The following is a 24490-nucleotide window of genomic DNA, read 5'->3' on the forward strand; positions in this document are numbered from 1 at the left end:
AAAATTCTCTCTCCTAATCCCCATACTCCTGGTCTTTCTGAACCTTAGGTGGAGTCCCTTGAGATTATAGGCCTGCTTGAACATCATGTCTTTGATTCTTTCGTTTCCAAACTTTTGTGTTTTGTTTTTAATTGCTTGGGTGCTAATTATATCAGGTAAGTTCGTATTTATGAAAGTTACTTGTATGTTTCTTGTCTACATTTGCTTTGCAGTTAGTGCTTTGCTCTAAATCCCCTGTAGCGTGGTGCACTGTAGGCATTACTTGAGGTTTTTGCAGCGTCCCTTCAGCCCCTAGCTGTAACCTCTTTCATTCCTTTTGCTGTACCTCCGTTCATATTCGTTCTCCGATCTGACTGCCATCCTCTCTAACAATTCTGCCCTAAAATGGAAAACTGCAGTATCTGCAAAATTTTCGAAAGTAAGATACACCACCTACTGGGCTCGTGAAACACTAATACACAAGTTACGGCAGTTTCAGATTGATTCTTCAATGATTCCCACGAGTAGTTAGGGGGTCCCATTTGCAGTATCTGCAAAATCAGTAGTCAGGCAAGGGAGTATTTCCATTTTTCTCAGTTTTGTATTTTTGCAGATACTTCAGTCCTCCATTTTAGGGCAGAATTGTTTCATAGTGAAACTGCGAGGCTTTCCTCCTGTTACATCTTCCAAACCTTCTTACTGTCAATTTCTCTTTCAGTGCTGAATGACCTCATAGGTGCCAGCGCTTGGCCTTTGGCCTAAATTTTGTATTCTATTCTATTTACTCGAAATCCATAGACTTCCCATTTTAGTCTTGTAGATCCAGATATTCTTACAGGTAGTGTTATGGTGTGAATATGTTGGCTTCCTGTCTTGTCCTATAGATCCAACGTTATTTAGGAACTCGTGTTGTGTTCAAAACATACAGGTTTTTGGTCCAGTACAACTGCATTGTTGTTGGAAGCAGTGTTTTCAAAATCTGTAAACTCCTAATCTTGAAAATCCACATGTACGTTGAGGGTAGTGATTGTCTAAAATCAGTAGGCTACCAGTCCTGCAGATTCGGATTGATGTCAGGTTTAGTGCTTTGTAAGGAATCCTAATGTCCTAGTGTAGCCCAGGCTTGATAAAAACAAGGAAAAATAATTATAGAAGCAAAGGGGAACTTAACACCAGTGAAAGCAAAATCGTCCCCTTAGAATTTGAAGTTCTCTGACCTGCTGACTGTAATGTTTACTTACAGAAAACATACGTACGGATCAACATTTGTTAGTGCCGTAGTATTTTGCGTAAATTCAAGGTCTTGTTTTCCAAGAGAAAATATGTCTTAGGTGATTTGGTTCTCTAGTGGTAGTGTTGTTGTCATGTTTTCTATGAATTACTGACTTGATGGACGCTGGGACTCTTCATAAACTGGCAGAGCCACAATTCTAAAGGTGACTGGTCTACTGGAGAAAGTTAAAATTTATCGGTAAGTTACACTACTTATCCAGTTACTTACTACACAGCATACTATCATTCGGTTTTGTATTTTAACAGAATGGCTTTGTCAGATAGAAATTGCTTCAGTAGCTTAGGAAGGGAACAGTCTCTTGAACTTTAAATTTTCCGTCTACTCCTTCTAAGGTAACGTCACTGCAACAATACGAATATCTAGAATTTATTGCCCTGTTGCAGAGTCTGGATAGAAAGGTTTTATCAAATATTGATATTCTCTTGGCACTGGAATTTCTAAATTTCTTAGGCTTACTGAATCCCTTGACAGGGTGTTTGAAAGATTTGCCAGAAATGCCTCAATAAAGATTGTAAATTTGTAAATTTGAATTTGTAGCTTGATATTTTTTTTTGATGCTCATTACAACATCCAAATATTCCTATATTTGCACCTTTAGGATTCTATTCAGTGAAATACATTTCTACGCACAAGTATATTCAAATTCATGAAACGCCATTATTCTCATTTCAGACGAAACCTCTGTGTTGATATTACTCTTCATCCCCAGACCAAAAGTGTCAGAATCCGTCAGTAATCTTTATTTTAGCCTTCCCTTTCCTCTCCCATTAAATTATATCTTGATTCCTTTGACACTTCAGAATACCTTAGATCCCGCTGCTTAATCTCACGATTCATTGCTGGTCCACTTCAGCCACTTTCTCTTCTTCATTCTCGTCACTCGGGCCCTTGATTAATTCAGCTTCCTGCCAGACCCTACGCCTTCTTCGTCTTTTCATTCTTAAGTAGCACCGTCCAGAATTCCCACGTTCTTCCTTGGCTGGTTCGCCTGTATTTTCATTTCGATTTCGAAGTCTCTTGAATGTCCACAGTTATTCTTTATATTTAATGTCTTATACCTCTTGCACTGAATTTATTTTCTGGATGGTTTCCTACTAATGTGCTTGCTTTTATATTCTGGTTTCTGATGCCTGATAGTTTTTTTCTATTGTTTTCGTTTGTATTTTTCCCTTTTATTTCTGATTGTGCGTCATCTTTTCACTTTTTCTCTCTCTCTCTCTCTCTCTCTCTCTCTCTCTCTCTCTCTCTCTCTCTCTCTCTCTCTCTCTCCACCTGCTCTTTCACGTACCATTTTCCCCCCTGTGCCATTTCACGTTTCAATATTGTGCGTTATCTCCTCACTTTTTCCCCCCTCTGTCAGCCTCTGTCCTTAACCTGGCCTCTCTCTCTCTCTCTCTCTCTCTCTCTCTCTCTCTCTCTCTCTCTCTCTCTCTCTCTCTCTCTCTCTCTCTCTCTCCAAATCTCCGTGACCTTTACTGCCGTGTCGCCTGCGAGCTGTTCATCCCGAAGAATTTTCAGTAGGGACGCTTCATCAAATAAACAAAAGGTTAAATCACATCACAGACTGATTTAGATCTCATCCGTGGAAATTCTCTCTCTCTCTCTCTCTCTCTCTCTCTCTCTCTCTCTCTCTCTCTCTCTCTCGTATATATACGCTTATGTATCGCAGGTTTTCTTCATATCCCAGGAAACGCTACTGCTTTTATATTACTGATAGGAGCGCGTTTGCAAATAACATACAACAATATCAGTTGCCGTCTAACCGTAAGGCTGACTGGGAAATTTCTACGCTGCTTGAATAATTGATAAGGGTTTATCCGTCGGTGTTGTGTTTTTTATCCTTCATACTTCTATTTTCTTATCCTTTGGTTTTGTATTTGTATTCCTGATACCTGTATCTTCCACGGACGCGAAATGCAACTTGGTTTGACTAGACAGTGAGAGAAGAGGTTGAGATTTGTTCCACTTTCTGTTTATAGACTCCCCAGTAACTGGTTAAGTAAAACGTTGGTTTATAGACTCCCCAGTAACTGGTTAAGTAAAACGTTGGTTTATAGACTCCCCAGTAACTGGCTGAGTAATTGGTTGGTATTTAGACTCCGCAGTAACTGGTTGAGTAAAAGGTTGGGGTATAGACCTCCCAGTAACTGGTTGGTGCATATACTCCCCAGTAACTGGTTGAGTAAAAGGTTGGTTTGTAGACTTCCCCAGTAACTGGTTGGTGCACAGACTCCCCAGTAATTGGTTGGTGTATAGACTCCCCAGTAACTGCTTGAGTAACAGTAACTGCTTGAGTAACTGGTTGGTTTATAGATTCCCCAGCCACTGGCTAAGTAACTGGTTGGTGTATAGACTCCCCAGTAACTGGCTGAGTAACTGGTTGGTGTATAGACTCCCCAGCCACTGGTTGAGTAACTGGTTGGTATATAGACTCCCCAGTAACTGGCTGAGTAACTGGTTGGTGCATAGACTCCCCAGCCACTGGTTGAGTAACTGGGTGGTATATAGACTCCCCAGTAACTGGCTGAGTAACTGGTTGCTGTATAGACCCCCCAGTAACTGTCTGAGTAACTGGTTGGTGTGTGGACTCCCCAGTAACTGTCTGAGTAACTGGTTGTTGTATAGACTCCCCAGTAACTGGTTGAGTAAGTGGCTGGTGTATAGACTCCCCAGTAACTGGTTGAGTAACTGGTTGGTGTACAGACTCCTCAGTAACTGGTTGGTGTATAGACTCCCCAATAATTGGCTGAGTAACTGGTTGGTGTATAGACTCCCCAGTAACTGGCTGGTGTATAGAATCCCCAATAATTGGCTGAGTAACTGGTTGGTGAATGAACTCCAGGTTGGTGTATGGGCTCCCCAGTAACTGGTTGGTGTATAGACTCCCCAGTTACTGGCTGAGTAACTGATTGGTGTATGGACTCCCCAGTAACTGGTTGGTGTATAGACTCCCCAGTTACTGGCTGAGTAACTGGTTGGTGTATGGACTCCCCAGTAACTGGTTGGTGTATAGACTCCCCAGTTACTGGCTGAGTAACTGGTTGGTGTATGGACTCCCTAGTAACTTGTTGGTGTATAGACTCCCCAGTTACTGGTTGAGTAACTGATTGGTGTATGGACTCCCCAGTAACTGGTTGGTGTATAGATTCCCCAGTTACTGGCTGAGTAACTGGTTGGTGTATGGACTCCCCAGTTACTGGCTGAGTAACTGGTTGGTGTATGGACTCCCCAGTTACTGGCTGAGTAACTGGTTGGTGTATGGACTCCCTAGTAACTAGTTGGTGTATAGACTTCCCAGTTACTGGCTGAGTAACTGGTTGGTGTATAGACGTCCCAGTAACTGGTTGGTGTATAGACTTACCAATAATTGGCTGAGTAACTGGTTGGTGTATGGACTCCCCAGTAACTGGGTGGTGTATAGACTTCCCAATAATTGGCTGAGTAACTGGTTGGTGTATGGACTCCCCAGTAACTGGTTGGTGTATAGATTCCCCAGTTACTGGCTGAGTAACTGGTTGGAGTATAGACTCCCCAGTTACTGGCTGAGTAACTGGTTGGTGTATCGACTCCCCAGTTACTGGGTGAGTAACTGGTTGGTGTATAGACTCCCCAGTAACTGATTGGTTCCTTACTCAATCTGATATTTCGTGTTGGAATTTTGATGGCTAATCAAAACTGCCCTTTCTCTGCAGAATATTACATAACGTTAAAGTATATTGGAAAGCTGAGTCTTACCACTGTTTTGGAAGCTTTCACAATTAAAAAGAATTTGTATTAACTTGCACCCAGCTTGCCTGGTAAGGAGTAGAAAATCAAACGGATTGAGGGTTGATTTACTGAATGAATTTTGTGTTAATGCATTAACATTTGTTTTCATATTGTATAGACTTTTTTTATCGAGTTGAATAAGTGAGTCTGTCTTTATTATCCTTTCATCCGACGCTTAAAAATAGTTTCTTGAGAAATCTTGCTTTCTTGTGCCACTTCGTGTGACCCACTGCTACTCACACCCGTCTCCAAAGATCTGTTGAAATTTTCTAAGCTTTGTGTAGGATTAGGTTGCGTAGAGTCCAACATCTTTGCTCAAAATGTTCGTTTTCCATTAACTGAACTTTTCCAGTCATTCTTTCAACCTCCTATGAAACCATTAATTTTTCATATAATTTTCCCCCTTGCAGCAATATTGAAGAAGTAATTAATTTTTATATAGATTATTATTTTTTAAGGATCTCATAAATCTAAGAGGAAGACAAGTCAGTCAGTGCTTAGATGGAATGTTCTAATATTAATTTCTCTACGGTGGATGTTGACGAAGACAGCTCGTAGGAAATTGTTTTAGAAGTGTTTGATTTGATCTTCTGTTTTTGCTATTTTCGTCTGTATTACTGACTTTTATTAAAATAATTATATTTGTCAGTTGAAAAAACCATAGCAAGAACAGTAATTAAGGTGTTAATATTAATATGATGTTCGCGATATGGTTAAGTGTTATGTTTTGTTATCGAAAAATTCGTCGTAAATGTATTGTAATTATGTAATGCATTATGTGATTACAGCATATACCAGTTTTTTATTCCTTTTTCTGTTATGTGTCTTGTAATACAAGAGCCTTCCAGCCTTTTCATAATATTCCGCGGAATACTATTATCATAAAAATATTATAATGTTTCCCTTTTAGAAGTCCGCCTCGCTCCGTGAGGAAATACAACAGAGCGAGGCCATAAAGGGGTAACATTATATTTTTTCCCCTCGGGAAAAATTGAAATAAAACGTGTTCAGAGCTGTTATTCTTCGGGAAAATTTTGATTTTAAATGAGCCATTTGACCTTCTGTTTCCATCCCGCATCACAAAACCTAGTAGGCATAAATCTTGCCTGGGCCTATCTGGACACCCATCCCCCCCTTTCTCTATCATACCAACCCCCCCTCTCCCCCGCCGCCCTCAAAACCTCGCTGAAATTTATTCACAGAACACAACAGTACAAGATCGCCCCGGCCGCGAGGGCGATTCTAGCCCTTGCGGCACGCCGTGACAAGGGCGAATTTAGGCCCCGGGGGGAGCGGGGAGATAGCACATTATGGTTATAAGGGAGGCCAATAAAGGCTGGCTGCCGCGCTACTCCGGCCACCGCTTCTAACACATCAGCCCAAGCTGGTGCTGCAGTCGCTGCCTTTCATCCTACCCCCCTCCCCCTTCCCTCTACCCCCTCCACTATCCCCCTTCCTAACCCCTGCCCCAAATCGCCCCCTTCCCCCTTACAACCCCTAAACCCCCTCCTCCTTTGAGGTGTCTTCCAAGTCACCCCTGTTCCATATGCCCTCAAGGTTAGGCCTTCACCTTCTAATTCCTAAGTCTACCTTCCCAATTCCTTAGTCTCCCCTCCCATCAAAGTTCCCTTTCTCTTTCCCCTTCCCCTCACCCAGCCCTCCCCTTTTATTTGTATTACACGAGGACGTCCCCGACTGGAGGATAGTATTTAGTCATTGTTATAGATGTGGAGCAATAAATATATTTGCTATTGTTCTGGATATCCAGTAATAGATGTATTTTTATCAGTTGGGTGATTGATACATTAATATCTTTGGCTTCCTTGCCATGCTTTTTTGTTAATATCATACTTTACTTATGGATTCCGATAATTACTTAATTTCTGTTAAGTGAGGGATATTTGAGACATATTTTTTCTCCCCGTCTTCCTTCGGGTACTTTTTCTTTCACTTTTTACAAATCTCAGTTTTCATTTACAGTGGCTTTTTTTGATCACCTGGTCCTTTCATCTCCTTTCTCCTATTTTTCCCCTCCAGTCATTTCAGCTTTTTTTTCTTTCATTTATGGGCTTTGATCTTGGCCTGTGTTGTAAAGGCGTCATTGACTATTAAGCTTTTGTTAGAGAGCGAATTAATAATCTATGGGCGAAACACCTTATTTGGAGTATATTACACACTAATGACACTTAATTATAATACTCCTCCCTCTTCTATCCCAACGTGTTTAATTTTTTTATGGCTAAAACTCTCTCTCTCTCTCTCTCTCTCTCTCTCTCTCTCTCAGACGGACAGATCCCAACAGGTGAATATTTCATTGACTGGAAAACCACGGTTCTTCTCTCCTCGCTCCTCTTCCAGCTACAGCGCTCACTCTACGTCTTTTGTTCTTTGATTTGAAAACTGGACTGAAACATTGAAGTAGTGCGTTTGAAATAATATATTATATATATATATATATATATATATATATATATATATATATATATATATATACAATCTATAAAAATTTTATCACTTGCACCTACATATATATATATATATATATATATATATATATATATATATATATATATATATATATATATACATATATACAGTATATATATTTACTGGTCAGGCTAATTGCCTTTACATACCAGCGTGTTTTCCCCAACCTTCCGACTCAGCAATGACCTAATTGACAGCATTTCATTCGAATTATCCCTTCTGAGGGAATGTGATAGAAATAATCAACACACAGCCACGTGTGGAACACAAATAAATTTCTGACTCACATCAGGATCGAACCCAGGTTCCAACTTCTTTTTTGTCTTGTATGGCCTTGCCTTTCATTATGGGTACAGTGGTACTCAGGTTCCAACTTCTTTTTGACTTGTATGGCCTGGTTGGCAGCGGCCTCGCCTTTCATTTGAAAGACCTGTGTTCGATCCTGATGTGAGTCAGAAATTTCTGTTCCACAGGTAGTTAAGTGCTGATTATTTCTATTATATTCACTCAGAAGGGATAATTCGAAGGCGCGCTCTACGGTGCGCGGGGCAGGAGGGTGGATGTGTCATGTCTCCCCTACCCTCCCGATCCCCTACCTACCTCGCATCCTCCCCGGGGCGGACAAACAAGAAAGATCCACCCGTCTTTTATTATTTTAGAAGATATTCAGCATATGATTTATATGTATGTGTGTGTGTATTTATATAAAATTTGTCTGTATTCATACACTATATTCATCGAACATTTATCTTTTTTCCTTTAGCTCCTGCAAGAGGCAACTTCACAGTCGAGACAGGTGCAGACGACGTGCCCCCAGACGAGCAAGGGGCGCCCCAGCACGATTCTTCGTCGGGATATATGCACGACGGAGCACCTGTAGGAGACAAGAATCATCGAAACTTAGGTAACCACATGAGTCTCTCTCTCTCTCTCTCTCTCTCTCTCTCTCTCTCTCTCTCTCTCTCTCTCTCTCTTGGTTTTTTATTCTAACCTTGGTATTTTTATGGCCTCCATTCTTTGTGTGATTTTGTTTCCTTCCGCATAGCTCTCTCTCTCTCTCTCTCTCTCTCTCTCTCTCTCTCTCTCTCTCTCTCTATTCATGCCTTGCTATTTTTATGCCTTCCACTCTGCGTGTGGTTATTGTGTATGTTTTCTCGTTGCTACGATCTCTCTCTCTCTCTCTCTCTCTCTCTCTCTCTCTCTCTCTCTCTCTCTCTCTCTCTCTCTCTCTCATTATGAGATGACTTGTTCAAAGTCTTTGACTTAAGAATAATAACTTAAAGTAGACATTTCTCAAAAGGCCACTTTTAATAATTTGTTCGAAATTAGGCTTTTTAAACATTCCTAGCTTAAATACTAATTTTATATGTAAGTTTTACCTAGGTGATGTAAATCTTAAATATTTTCCTTTAGTAAAATGAAAACTATTTACTTTGGCCAAGGTTTGTTCTTAGTTAACGAGTTAGCGTTATGTTGATACTGTTTGGGGAATATTTTACAACTGCGCTTTCATTTCCTCATATACAGTATACTGGTATGTATGCGTCTCCATAGCTCTTCCATGTTCGTACTTTTATTTTCAAGTCGTGGGTGAATCACTTATGCTGAAAACTTCCATGGAGTTAGTTAATTAATACGCTTTCTAAAGATAAAATGTACATCAGAAATGCGTCAAACGCCTCTACATACACTGCGCCACTCACCTCTATGTCGTGCACTCGTTCTCGCACTTCCCTCTTATTCAGTCCCTCTTCCACTTCATTTAATCTATCATTGCGCTTCCGTATTATTCACACTTTTCATGCCCCCTGCCTTGTAATCCTTACTTTAATACATAGAAATTAAATAACCTTTCCCTTTCTCTCCCTCTCTTTCTCTCTCTGAACCTGAAGTCGTGACAGACGTCTCGGAGGAGCCCCAGGGTCAGGAGTACGTGGCCCTGGTCATAGGGGTGCTCATTGCTGTCATCATCCTGCTGGTGTCGGCCATCTTGCTGATCGTGTGGCGAGCCAAGAGGCAGAAGGCGGGGACCATCACCCACGACATCTTCACAGGGCCTTACGGAGAGAAGAGGGACATCGTCAACCTGAAGGTGAGGTCTTCGAGATTATTTTCGAAGGTGATTTCGATCTTGTTTATATTCAATGGTTTCCTGTTTATCTACTTCTTCTTCGTCTTCTTCCTGTTTTTAATCTTTCTTTTTCAGTGGTTTTTGAGGTAATTTTACGGTGTTCTAATCGCTGTGTTTTGCTGATCTTGCATTTTCTTTTTCTTATTTTTGGTGTTTTTAAATGTTCATTTTTTTTTTTACTGTTTGTGCTTCTTTCGGGTTTTGGTTTTTTAAAGTAAACATTTTTGCTGGTTTTTTCCCCCCAGCTTTTGGAATATGCCTCATGGCTTTTTTTCATGTCTTGTTTATCTGCAAGTAGTTTCTGTCGAGTTTTTCCCATAAGAAATTGTCCAGTTTTTCATCTTTTGTAATAAACTCAATTTTGTAACCTGGATTGTCTTACTTGTGTTTATACTGACGATTTTGGTCTTTTTAACACACTTCTATAATTTGTTTTCATATGATTAAACAGCCATTTCATATAATATAATTTTTTTCGTTGGTGCTATAATCTCTCTTATTTATCACTGAAAATAAAAAGAAAATAGCTAATGCAACTTTTGCAGCGCTTTATTAGAATGTTCCAGTCACTCCTTTGATAAATTAACTGTAATAATAACAATCTATTAATCTTGCTAGATAACACTGTTAAAAATTCTTCTGTGCTTCTGCTGTTCAGTATAAAAATGTCACTAGAAATGTGAAGAAACTCCTAGGCATGTGATATTTATCTTTTGTATAGTTACTGTCCTCAGGCGTTCCCATTAGAGTTATTCTTATTGTGGTTGATTCATAAGTGATTAGTTTGCGTAACAGACCTAAACAACTAAGCATTAAGATTACTAAAACTAAACTTTTAGGTTGTGAGTAACAGACCTAAACAACTAAGCATTATGAGAACTAAAACTTAGCTTTTAGGATGTGAGTGAATGTTGAGAATGTTCATACGAGTTTTCTAAAGAGTAAACATTTAGACACTGAGTGGATGTTTACCTTGTTCATAGTTTTCCAACCTTAGCTAATCATTGGGAAGACTAAACATTTAGGGGTTGAGAGTGAATCCTGACGAAAGACAGAGAGGATTCACCTCGAAAGGATTTAAGTAAATGCTCAGATGCCCATTAGGAATTTCCCCTCCGCACGGGGGTAGAGCCGTCAGTGCACCTCATGCGTTGCACTGTAGGCATCACTTAAGGTTCTTCGCAAAGTGCCTTCTGCCCCTAGCTGCAACCCCTTTCGTTCCTTTTACTGTACCTCCTTTCATATTCTCTTTCTTCCATCTTACTTTCCACCCTCTCCTAACAGTTGATTGATAGTGCAACTGCCAGGTTTTCCTCCTGTTACACCTTTCAAACTTTTTACCGTCATTTTCCGTTTCAGAGCTGAATGACCTTGTAGGTCCCAATGCTTGGCCTTTGGCCTAATTTCTATGTTCAGTTCAATTCATTAGGAATTTTCCTATAATAGACTTTGAGGAAACTAAACATAAGGGTGAGTGTGAGTAAATGCTTAGTTGTAGGTGGGAACTGACAAAAACTGGTCTGAGAAAATTAAAAAAAATTGAGATTTGATTGAATATTAATCCGTTCAGAAGATAATTTGCCATTGACTAAAACTACATTATGTGAAAACCAAACATTTGAGATACAAGAAAAATATATCTGTAACAAGAATTCTCATTGCTTCAGGTCGATTAACGTCTTCTGAATTTCAGGTTTAAAAGCGCATTTAGTATTATAAATTTCCCTACTTTAATAAACCAGTATTAGCACGGACAGTAAGCAGCTTAAATCTTGTTTCTAACAGTAATTTTAATAATTTGTAAGAAAAATATTAATTTTTTTGTACTGTTGTCTTCAAATAAATTAGTTTTTTTATTTTTGTATCATTGTAGTGTTAATAAAAATCCACTCATTTTATTATTATTATTATTATTATTATTATTATTATTATTATTATTATTATATTATTATTATTATTATTATTATTATTATTATTATTATTATTATTATTATTAACTGTGACTCTACCTCAAGAACTCCTCATAATTGATATCCTTTTGATATCGCAAATAACACAAATTGCTCATTTATAATCTTAATTATTAATTTTATATAACGCTTCTGGGCTAATATTTGTATGTTCACATTATTAATTTTGTAGAAAATAAGCTTAGTGTAATATTTCAAAATCCTTTATTGCTATGTGCTTGTAATGTATTCAGTTGTTCTCATATACTTTGTTGCTAATGTATGATATTTATCTTCTACTAATTTGCATATTCATAACTGATACTCTGGCATATGTTCAGAAATGCTTGCTAATGTGTATTTATATTTTTTGCCTATTAATGGTTTATATATTGATGTATATTTTTAGCTTGCTCATGCTTTTTAAAATACTGCTGAGTTCACATGAACCAGTAAAATACTGACATATGTTTTGATGCCAATTCTGTATAAATTTTCATTTTTTGAACCAGAACTGGAAAGTAAAACAATTTTTATTATTGGAAAAAAAGAATTCATTACATTCCGTAAACGATGTACTTTGCATTTATTTAGCAATGAATGAGTCGACGTGCATTCGCAGTGAATGAATAATGAATGAGTGTCATGAAATCATTTGAAAATCAAAGGTATTTTTGACATGACCTGATTTCTTCGAAATTGGGTATTCCGTGAAACATGTTTGAGTCTAGTTCAATTTTTTTACCATTTTTTATTTTTAAAACTTGCTTTTATTTAGAACAAAGCTCAAAGTTCATTCACTTTGGATGCAAAGCATTTTGTAAAGCTTTTCCCCCCTAAAGTACGGGATTCTGTTGCTTTACTGTGTATTCGTATTTTCGAAAACGTGAGTGTTGATTTTCTCTATAGCTTTTTGTATCATTCACGTTTTCGAAAGCATGAACGAATGTGGCTTCACTGCTCAGCTTCACCCTGCATTCACGTTTTCGAAAACGTGGCTTTGGCTTTATTGTGTAGCTTTATGTTTTCACGTATTTGTAAATCCAGTTTCGGCTTTACTGTGTTGCTTTACTACAGCCTCCCCCCCCCACCCACCAACGCTTCCCAATTTCCTCCTCCGCCAATTCCACCCACCCCATTTCCAACTAAATCCCCCCACTTTCAACCAACCACTCCCCCATTTCCACCCTCATTTCCAACCAAATCCCCCAACTTCCAACCAAATACCCCCCCACTTCCAACCAAATACCCTCACTTCCAACCAAACCACCTCCCCACTTCCAATCAAACTGTGCTCCCCTTTCCAACCCCCACTTCCAACCAAACAACCCCTCCTCCCACTTCCAACCAGTCCCCCTCTCACCTTGCAACCCCACATTCCACCCTTCCCATAGCATGGGTCGCCTTCACAATTGCATGCTTGTGTTCGTTTGTGTGTGTGCTCATCAAGTCGTACGCGTTGTTGTTGCTGTTGAAAGTTCATCTCGACCAAACGACCTCTTAGCGACGCCTTTAAACGTCATTCGATAAAAAAAAAAGACCGAAATGAACGGTCCCGAGACGAGGGAGTTAATAGGAGTTAATGGCATTTTGGGCTCCCCCTTAATTACTCCAATAAGTGCGACTCGAGTTCATCTCTTGTGACTTCGCCTTTCAGAGGAGGCGAAAAAGGCATGATAATCTCTCTCTCTCTCTCTCTCTCTCTCTCTCTCTCTAAAAGTCATTTTCCTCTCTCTCTCTCTCTAAAAGTCATTTTCCTCTCTCTCTCTCTCTCTCTCTCTCTCTCTCTCTCTCTCTCTCTCTCTCTAAAAGTCATTTTCCTCTCTCTCTCTCTCTCTCTCTCTCTCTCTCTCTCTCTCTCTCTCTCTCTCTCTAAAAGTCATTTTCCTCTCTCTCTCTCTCTCTCTCTCTCTCTCTCTCTCTCTCTCTCTCTCTCTCTCTCTCTCTCTCTCTCTAAAAGTCATTTTCCTCTGTTTCATTCTCTAAAATTCTCTCTCTCTCTCTCTCTCTCTCTCTCTCTCTCTCTCTCTCTCTCTCTCTCTCTCTCTCTCTCTAAATCGTTTTCCCCACTCTGTCTATCTCTAAAAATCGTTATATGTTCTCTCTCTCTAAAATTCACTATCCTTCTCTCTCTCTCTCTCTCTCTCTCTCTCTCTCTCTCTCTCTCTCTCTCTCTCTCTCTCTCTCTCTCTCTCTCTCTGAGTCGTTCTCCTCATGACTTCTGGGTGCATGCATTTAACCTCAGTCTATGAACTTTCATTCTATTTCATTGGCCTCTATTTTATTCAAGCGTTTGACGATGTCATCTTTCTTTAGCAAAACAAAAACAAAATTAAAACTCGTAAATTAAAAATTCTCGACATTCATCATAGCCAAGTCATTTTTCCGTCGCCTGACTTTTAAGCTTCATCATTGTTGATGGTCATGTCCTTGATTTCTTTAATTAAGTAGTTCCAGAAATAATAGTTGTTTTTCTTTTTAACTCCATATTTTATTCCATTTGTTTTTATCTGGAGTCGTTTAGTTTGTTTCCACGTCTCTTCCTTCATTACGTTGCCTTTTGATCGTTGGTTATTTTTAGATTTTGTTCCATACATAATGCTCCCGCTGTAATGTTTTGTATCATAACATTACAGTGGAGCATTATGTGTGGAACAAAATCTAACAATAAATCAACGATATATATATATATATATATATATATATATATATATATATATATATATATATATATATATATATATATATATATATATATATATATATATAATATTTTATATATATATATATATGTGTGTATTAGTTATTGTTAGAATTTGTTCTATACATAATCCTCTCTCTGTAATGTTTTTTGTATTATATATACGAGTATATATACATATACAGTATGTATATATATATATATATATATATGTATATATATGACATCCTTTCCTTTGTTTTGGAATTTTTATACAAAGTAATTAATCTGATATTCATCGTAGAACTTGCGCACATGTAGGCTACGTCAAAAATGGCATCAATATAAGAGGATCAAGGTGAAAAAATCCCAACCTAGGAACGGTCCTTAGCGTCCTGAAGCTCAGACGAAGGCAAATTTATTTTATGTATGAATACAGGGGGTCATAAGGTGAGGAGACTACCCCGGACTGGACGACGGCAAGCCTAACCGTTCTGTTTATTAAACGTAGGCTGTCGTTGTAACATAATAAAATTCAATTCAATTCCGTCACTCTTGTATTTCCCGTTTTATCTTCCACCAATCTCCTCTCATCTCCAGCTTCCCTTCTCATAGTTCGCATTCACACGATCCCAGCTCACGGTATCACGTACTGTTCTCCCGGGGGTTATGAGAAGGACATGTCCAAACCATCTCCATCTGCCTTAAATCATTATGTCATTTGCATATGAAACTAACGTTATCTCCTATATGGTATCATTTCTCATTTTATCTAGTATCTGATGCGTAATATTCTTCTTAAAGTTTTATTCTCAAATCGGCAAAATCTATACTTGTAGTTTCATTCTCATAATATGATTTATGTCCGTATAGCAGTACAGATTGTATCAGACTTGTGGCTTAATATTTGTGGATATATATAGATATGTTATATATATATATATATATATATATATATATATATATATATATATATATATATATATATATAATATTGTGTGTTCTTCATTGTATTTTAGAAGTGCTACTCCCTATGTGATTTAATCCGATGTGTAATAAAAACAGGGGACCATGCCTATTGTTCATAAGAGACCACTATTGGATTCAATCTCAGTTTTTATTACCACCCATAATCTCTGGTTGCTACTAAAACTGCGATTGTTTTTATCGAAATACATTGTATTTTTATTTTGGGCAAACAGATTTTTTATGAATATTTCCATTTTGTAAGTCACTCAGTTTTTCCATAACATGGTCCGCGGAGATGATCACAAAGAGAAGTTTTGTTTTCCTACCGATGGAATAAAAGTGTCTTTAAACCGCTACTTATTTTTTCGCACCAATAACCGTTCTGGTCATTGGGAAAAAATCACCATTTTAGAGATTAAATCGTAAATTGTTTAAAGTGGAATCAGTCTGCCTCGTTAGTAATAATTAATTGGATAAGTAGGTTAATGGTCCGTAAACATTGGCAATGAAGTATGGTTATGTTCTATCACGGATTGGTCCCCTCTTAGATTTGTAGACGCGTTTGGGTTGTTCTAAAGGGATTGAGAATCGCAGTTTCTTTGATTGAAGTTCATTTTCAGTCATTCCAAGTCTGTCTCGTGTAATGAAAATTCCATTTGAAAAGCTGAAGAGGTCCTTTGAATCAACGATGCGTTTGCTTACTGATAGGTTGTGCGCTTAAAGAGAGTATTCAGGAATTAAAACTCATTACAGGCGCAAAATTCTTATCCCCCCCCCCACAAAAAATGCGATAATGGGTATGAGTGAGGACTTTTTCAGTTCAATTTTAGCCGCTGCGTCTAACCTGGGTATAGACAAGGTTCTAAGGGATATCTATGCGATTTTAACAGCAAAGAGGAGTGATGAATGGTGTTTCCCGTACGTCAATAGGTCTAGTATTCCACAAGTAGTGGCTTTGGAACCTTTATCAGCCCAAAATATATTAGATAATATATGCAGATTATACGACGCGTTTTAGAGTTTTTTGCTCATTCATAATGCGAAATTAAGTAGTAGCAGAGATAAATAACTAATAATAAGTAGTTAAATATATAATAATAAGTATGCAGATTATGCGACGCTATTTGGAGATTTTTTACTCTTCCCAAATGCGAAATTAAGTAGTAAAAGATTATATATATATATATATATATATATATATATATATATATATATATATATATACATACATATATATATATATATATATATATATATATATATATATATATATATATATATATATATATATATATATATTATATAATCTCCGTGGTATACAGTCCTCAACTCGATCAGGAACCAAGACTTCGTTTGATTAACCGAGGTGTTGCATGCCTCGGAACTTACTGTTTACGGTGCATTAGGAACGTATAGTTTGGCGATTCCGAGTATTTGAGAATTGCTGGCGTTGCCCTCGATACGTAATTGAGGTGTCCTTCTTTAAGGTTATTGAGATAAGGACCTTTTCCGTCATTTTCTTTCGTAATTCGGTTCTGCTGTTGCTGGAATTGTGCTTAATTTTGATGATTATTTTTTTAGGATAATTATGAGTTAAATAGTCTTACTAAGATGTGGTCGGTCAATATAAAATCCTCACAATTCTCTCTCTCTCTCTCTCTCTCTCTCTCTCTCTCTCTCTCTCTCTCTCTCTCTCTCTCTCTATTAACTATAAAATCTTCATAAATTTCCACAAACTCACTCACTCTCGCATTAACTATAAAACCGTTCTCTCTCTCTCTCTCTCTCTCTCTCTCTCTCTCTCTCTCTCTCTCTCTCTCTCTCTCTCTCTCTCTGTGGATACACCTCCTCAAGGCACTAAACGACAAACTTTCGTCTCTTTGATGCTGCCTTGATTAAAGTTTGCCTAAAGTGCCTATAGACGTATTGCCTTGAAATTCGAACTTGGTTTAGTTCACATCTCTAGCGGCGACATTGGGGAGGAGGGGTGGTGGGGGGGCGTGCGTTCCCCACGTCGCAAGTTCGTCCGCTCGCGTTTTCCTTTCCCCTTTTTTTCTTATTTTTCTTCTTTTGTCTTTGTTTGACTCGTTTCAGGATTTTCTCGATCTGTTCCCGACCAGTTCTTGAATTCTATTTTGTCTGGTTTATGTATTCTTCTCGTATTTTCATTTCCTTTCCGCTTTGAACGGTTTGTTTTTCAAAATTTTTCGGACTTGATTTTTTTCGAGTTTCTTATTTTTTTATTCTTATCTTTTTGATGCGTTTCCTGCAACGCGTGTTCATCCTTTTACGGTCGCGTTTTCAAAGTCTTGCTAATCTTCTTTGTTACATATTCTCGTAATCCTTCATAGTTTTGTACTCTCTATTTCTCCTCAATATTTATACAGTGGAATTTCTTAAGCTCTCACTTGGTGACTCTGTATCACTTCAGGAGAGAGAAGTTGATGTATCTTTTGCGAATATGTTTCTGGCCGTGTTCGTTTCCTCTTCATAGCTTTAGAAACATCATATTTCATTTGGAGGAAAGTTCTACTGGGTGGATGTAAGACCCATTGATTTTGAACTTATTGAAAAGGGAAAGCACTGCCGAGTCTGAAGAAAGTTTCGGCGCTTGGTTAAGAAAACAAAACGTAAAAAACGCGCCCAAGTTCCGCAATCAAGTTTTCTGTATAGCGTATAATGCTGTATGAAACTTTAAGCCACGGCCCATGAAACTTTAAGCCGCGGCCCATGAAACTTTTAGCCGCGGCCCGTGAAACTTTCAGCCACGGCCCGGTGGTGGCCTGTGTTGTTGGTACCTATAGCGCTGCCAGACGTACGATTATGGTTAACTTTAACTTTAAATAAAATAAAAACTACTGAGGCTAGAGGGCTGCAGTTTGGTATGTTAGACGATTGGAGGGTGGATGATCAACATACCAATTTGCAGCCCTCTAGCCTCAGTAGTTTTTAAGATCTGAGGGCTGACAGTAAAAGTACGGACGGACTGACAAAACCATCTCAATAGTTTTCTTTTACAGAAAACTAACATAACATGAAATATAACATATCCGCACCCATTTAGTTGTGTAGAGAAGTTTGACACTACTTGAAACCTAGGGTCAAAAGCTGTAGGATACGATGTGCATATTGTAATAGTTTATTTAAAAACTGAATATAAAGGAATGGTATTTATCACTTCTGACGGAACATCGGTAGTTCTTTGGAGTAAGTTCCCTCAATGGCGTAAACCTCTCTTAATCTAAACAGCAACAACAACAATCGTATGTTCTTGATAATCTAATTTTGATATTGGGACCCGCGATACTGCTTTGGTGGTATTTTTGCCAATTCCCAGTGCATGTGCAAACGTCCCAATTCTCTTTATAACATTTAGGCTTAGAGACGTAGAATCCCGCCGTAAGTCCTTTCTGGTTGATAGTGTCCTTCCACTAATGAACCATTTTTTCTTGGCATGTTTTATATTGTCAGCATTCAGTTGCGATAATGTAAATACTTGTAATTGTTGCAGTTTATTTTTCCACGTGTATTTTTGAGTACTTTACAAAGCTGAGAATATTTACTGATATTCAGTAATGGTTTTCACCTTTGTTTAAACTTTTTAAAAATCTTTTTTGTTTTGTGTTTGTTTAGACATTTGTATTTTCCATTCTTATTTATTAGCTGTTTAGAAGCTTTGAGCTTCTGGTCAAGAAATAAGAAAGATTCATGCCTTGAAGTTGCTTGCATGGATTTCTTTTTTTGGTTGATATTTTTATTTTTAATAATTATATATTGTTTATTAGTGTCATTAAACAGTACCCCTTTTCCTTGTTTCTTTAACATATATGGAAATTTCTCTTATGAAAATTATATTTCAAACTTAGTCCATTTTATTTATGTAGTTTTTTTTTATTTAGGAATAAATTATATAAAAAAATCAATTTCCATGTATTGTAAAGGAATGGTAGTTAGCAGCAAAATGATTATTCATAAAATATTTGGAATTAGAATATGTACATAATCCTCCTGCTTCCTTACGGTGGTATCATTAGTAGTAAATCATGTCATTCCATCTCATTAGTAACATCGTATATCTGTACATTATCATAACGTCTCTCCTTTTAGAAAAAAAAGTCTCCTTTTTGGCTTTCCTTGACCTGATTTTGTGTTGTATCTTCTCGTACTTGAGGAAAATCTGGTTTTTGTGGCTTTACTTACTAATTGATTTATTTGGTGTTCTATGGTTAGCCTGATTTCTTACTCGGGAAATATGTGGTCTCCGCTGCGTCTCTTGTTCTGTTTTGTATTTTTCGTCAACCCTGCTACCACTCCATGGAAAATTCTTCACCGTATTTGTTCGTAGTTTTTGCAATGCCGTTGAAACTTGAAGAGAACTGTCTTTAAAATATCCGTGCATACATTTTCATAAGTCTTTCATTCCTCAATAAAACTCATTTTCCTTGTCCATTCTTATCTCATCATCTACCACTTCATGATAAAATAGTTTTCACATTTTATCACTTCGGTTTCATTGCCCTACGGTTTGCAGCTTTAAAAAACTTATTGTTTTTTTTCATTTCATTTTGTCATTTCAAGAAGATAGCCTTTTGTTTTGATATTACATTCTCCAGTTAAAAAACAAAAACTTTTATTTTAGTGTCCAAATTTGTCAGTTCAAGCAAAGTTTTTAATTCTGCATAACATTTTGCCAGTCAGATCAGACCTTTTTATTTCACTGCAGTATCCCATTTTTGCAATTCGGTAAAACTGAAGATAAGAATCTTCGGGAGAACTTTTCGTATCCTGAAGCATACCTACAGAAAACGTAGTCCCGTATTGCCAAATTCAGCAAGAAAAATATTTTAATATTCCATTGTAACTCTCCAAAAAATATTCCATTCAGACTCGCCAAAAACGTTTACTTTTCTCATTTTGCCCGTGTTAGAAATATCGTTGTTCCCCCCCCCCTCATAATTATTCTTCGCCTTTTTTTCTGGTGTGCTAAAAGAGTTGCATTGTCTTATTTTCTTGGTCCATTATTTATTAACCCCTACAGCTGGTTTCCGTTAAAATTGGGCCATCTAGATTGTCTTTTGTATCGCTCTCCCTGTTTCATGCCGGGGTCCATAATTAAAACCTTGCTTAACTCAATTTTAATCAAGCCTTTTTATTAATAAAACGTTTTCCATTTGCAGGGCAATGTAGTTTTCATGTAGCCTAACGTTTTGGTCAACTCTTGTCACTGTAGGAAAGCTGCCATCTCTTTTATCATTTTCTTCGTGCATTTTCTCTCATTTTTTCACTGGAGGAAAACCTTTCATCGTCGTGATTTTCTTTTCCCCATGTTTACAAAACTTTTTCTCCATCCTCAAAGTTTTCCTGTTCTTGTTGCCTATCTAGGTCACTCTCCTTCCACGGTTTTGTCACCTCATATTTTTGTCACCTCTTCTGCAAATTGCAAAAACTTTCCACATTGCATAGTAGCACTGTGTGACCACGACACCGCACGACACCTCTGGAATAAGAGAGAAAGTAGCCCCATGATTAACCTTATTTGACCTTGTATATAAACATGTAAATGAACTATGTATGTATTTGTAAATACGATTAAAGAAATTGTCTTGAAAGTAGTTACAATAGTGTTTTTCACTTTTCTATCGCTTCAAGAAGACTGGCATACGTACTTTTGAGAGAGAGAGAGAGAGAGAGAGAGAGAGAGAGAGAGAGATGCAACTGACAACTGACTTCCGTAGCACCCTGATTTTGGCACTTTGATGGCACTTCCCAACCCCTCAACCCCCCCCCCCCCCACATCACCTCTGCCACTAATGACACTATCCACACCCATAATGACCTTCGCTCCGCACTATCATTCCACTATTATCCACAGTGTGGGCCTTGTAAATATGGTTCCCCTTTTTTCCGGTCTTCCCACAACACAGCCCGACGCCTGTCATTGCCCACGCTGTGGGCGCTTTTGTAAATAGGACTGTTTTTTGGACGCCAAATAAATTGAATTGTCTTTTCCCTGACCTGTAACTTTGTGCCTTTGTGGTGTGCTTCAGTTTTTTCTTTTTAGAGTGAGCAGTGGTGTTACGCTAAATAAATGCTGTACATAATAAATTAGAATTAACGAGACAAATACAAACCATACGTCATGTGTATATTAAGTTTTTAGCAAGTTTTTCAGTGTCACAGACCATTTTTAATATTGGTACACATTCTCAATTCCACTTAATCAGTTTAAGATTAGCTAGATGTAATTGTAAGAAATTAATTTTTTTACGAAATTATGTCTGGTAAACTTCTGGTAATATATGTAAATATTCAGAATTCATTATGACTTTTGACAGATTATTAACAATAAAATTGGCTAATAAGTATTTATAAAGGTTCGTGTATAAAATTTAAGATTTCTTATTAATATGCACATGACAGTTGGCGAATGATAATTCTTTTTAAAAGATCTCTCTTTAAACATAGAATGAAGAACCTTTTTTATTTTTGTTAGGATATGCATAGCAGCCCTTCTGCTATATGCAAATGATGGAGCCTTTTGTGACGCATAAATGTGGATGCTTATAAAAAAAAAAAAGATGCTTTTCGCTGGCCTAAACAACTCGTTTGTACATGTAAACAAAAGGTGCTGTTCATTTTTTTTTTACTTTTTTGTGGTGATTGTTGCATAATGATTTCTGCTTTGGAGAGCATTGTAATGTTCGGGAATTATTTTTGCGACGGGCCGTTTTTGATAGTTGTTCATATCAGGTGAGAGATGTAGTTTCATTTTTTCATATTGTAATTGCGACCGGATTGTAGTCACTTCTATTCAAGCTCTCAGTGGAATTGTAGAGTTTTATTTTGGTTGGAATTGTATTTAGGCCACTGAACTATAATCATTATAGTGGGAACTGCAACGTCCTCTGTACAGTTTCTGTTGGAATTATATTCGCTCGTTTAATTTCTACTGTTCATTATAGAACATTTTCAATTATAGCGGGAATTGCAGACCAACTTGGCCAGTTCCAGCGGAAATAATAAGTTCACCTGTTTAAAATTCCAGTGAGATTTGCAAAGTTAATCTTGTCTTAATTTTTATGTGAATTACAGTCACTTGCAAAATATTTTGGGAATTGCAGAATCGTTCATCAAATTTACGGCAAAAATGAGTCACCTATAAAATTAAAGCGAAATGAAGATCCAGTCTGTTTAATTCCAGTGTGTAGAGGATATACACTTTCAAGACGAATTGTACAATCACTTGGTCAATTTTAGTGCGGATTTTAGAATAGATTCTTCAAATTTCAGAAACATTTTTGAGGTGTTTTTAAGTCCAAAAAAAGTTGAAGAGATTGAAAACTTTTGTGAGTCTCAAGCATCTTTCAAAAGAGAATATAAGATAGATCTGACTTATAAGAAATGGGTATCTTCCAATACGATGAATGGATTCATTATTTACGATAGAGCCCAAAGAAAGATCATTAATTGTAACCTTTGGCACGTAAATGTTCTGAGGAGGATGGATCGCCACTGTGTACGTATGGGGAGCACGTGTACTTCACTTATTTATGCACGATATGAAATTGCATTAATGTACGAACGTAAGCAAATTTAAACGTTTTTGAAGAGGGAGGCAGTGGTTTTGAAATACAGAAATAATGGTTGCAAAAGACTACAGAGAGAGAGAGAGAGAGCAAGTATTTGTGGTTTTGGGTTAGAGTATTTTGAGAAAATGAAACGGGGAGAGATTTTTTTCTGCCTGACACAGAATGACCGAGGAGCGATGGAGATCAGCTGTTAAATGAAAGACGAGTCTGATGTTTCTGTTGAGTGAGAGAGAAAAAGGCAGAAATTTGAGAGCGAATGACCTGTTACTGAGAATATGGAAAGAGATGGTACTGATAGATGATAATTGCAGAGAGAGAGAGAGAGAGAGAATGGTTGATGGTTGTGGGGGACAAAATGGAAGAAAGCAGACGTGGTCTTAGGAGTAATTTGGTGAGAGAGAGAGAGAGAGAGAGAGAGAAAGTGGTTGATGGTTGTGTGGGACAAAATGGGAGAAAGCAGAAGTGGTCGCAGAGTAATCTGATGAGAGAGAGAGAGAAAGAGAGAGAGAGAGAGAGAGAGAGAGAGAGAGAGAGAGAGAGAGAGAGAGAGAAAGCGGTTGATGGTTGTGGGAGACAAAATGGAAGAACGGGGGTGTGGTCTTAGAGTAACCTGGTGTGTGTGAGAGAGAGAAAGAGAGAGAGAGCGAGAGAGAGGCGGCAAAATGGGAGCTAGCAGTTGTAATCTCAGTATAGCCTAGGGAGAAAGAGAAAGAAAGAAAGAAAGCAAGACAGTGCCAATCCAAATAAAAACATAACAATATATAAAAGCTCCAGCTAAGAGAGTGTAAATCCTCCGAGTGAGTGAGTGAGTAGTCTTTTACTTGTGGAAGCGCCCTTGCAACAACAACAACAACAACAACAACAACAACAACCTCCTCGCATGTGTGGTGTCTGTCCCCATCTCTGCAGGAGGTGCAAAAGTTCCTGACAGCACCGGCAGTCTTGAGGCCATCCTCCTTGTGCGCTTCTCCTAGGCTCGGCACTCATAGAAGCAACGGCTACAGGCTGAACACCACTCTGCCCATACACCCGTCACAGGTAGTAGTCACCTACCCTGCTATACACCACAGGTGCACAGACACACTCACTCACGCCCTTACGTGACCCGTTTCCCCTTTATTTTGGCTTCCTTTTATTCCTCCCGTACACCCGCCAGAGGTAGTGTTTACCCCTACACCATCCAGAGGTAGTATACTTCACAGGTTCATACACTCTCTCATGCCATTATGCACCCGTTGTACCTTTATTTAGGCTTCCTTTTATTCTGTCAATACACCCACCAGAGGTATTGTACTCCACAGATGCACAGACTCACACACACACACACACACACACACACACACACACACACACACACACACCCTTAGGTGACCCTTGTCCCCTTTTATTTTGACTTTTATTTTATCAATACACCGACCAGAGGTAGTGTACTCCACAGATGCAAAGACACACACACACACACGCCCTTAGGTGACCTTTCTGCCCTTTAATTTTGGCTTCCTTTTATTTTATCAGTACACCCTTCAGAGATAGTGTTTACATATGCACCCCCAGAGGTAGTGTTTACCAGTACACCCCCAGAGGTAGTGTTTACATATACACCCCCTGAGGTAGTGTTTTCCAGTACACTCCAGAGGTAGTGTT

The 24490-nt window shown here is 38.1% G+C and overlaps 1 protein-coding gene across 1 annotated transcript in view; it reads left to right on the plus strand.

Annotated features, from left to right (window-relative positions):
- LOC136845234 (discoidin domain-containing receptor 2-like) overlaps nt 1–24490 on the plus strand; it is a 577207-nt gene that overhangs the window by 498866 nt on the left and 53851 nt on the right. The window contains 3 exon segments of the mRNA XM_067115322.1: nt 8292–8432; nt 9421–9620; nt 23756–23884. Of these exon segments, the coding sequence (XP_066971423.1) occupies nt 8292–8432; nt 9421–9620; nt 23756–23884 (470 nt within the window).

This window comes from Macrobrachium rosenbergii, chromosome 13 (genome assembly GCF_040412425.1).
Source record: "Macrobrachium rosenbergii isolate ZJJX-2024 chromosome 13, ASM4041242v1, whole genome shotgun sequence".
Taxonomy (NCBI): domain Eukaryota; kingdom Metazoa; phylum Arthropoda; class Malacostraca; order Decapoda; family Palaemonidae; genus Macrobrachium; species Macrobrachium rosenbergii.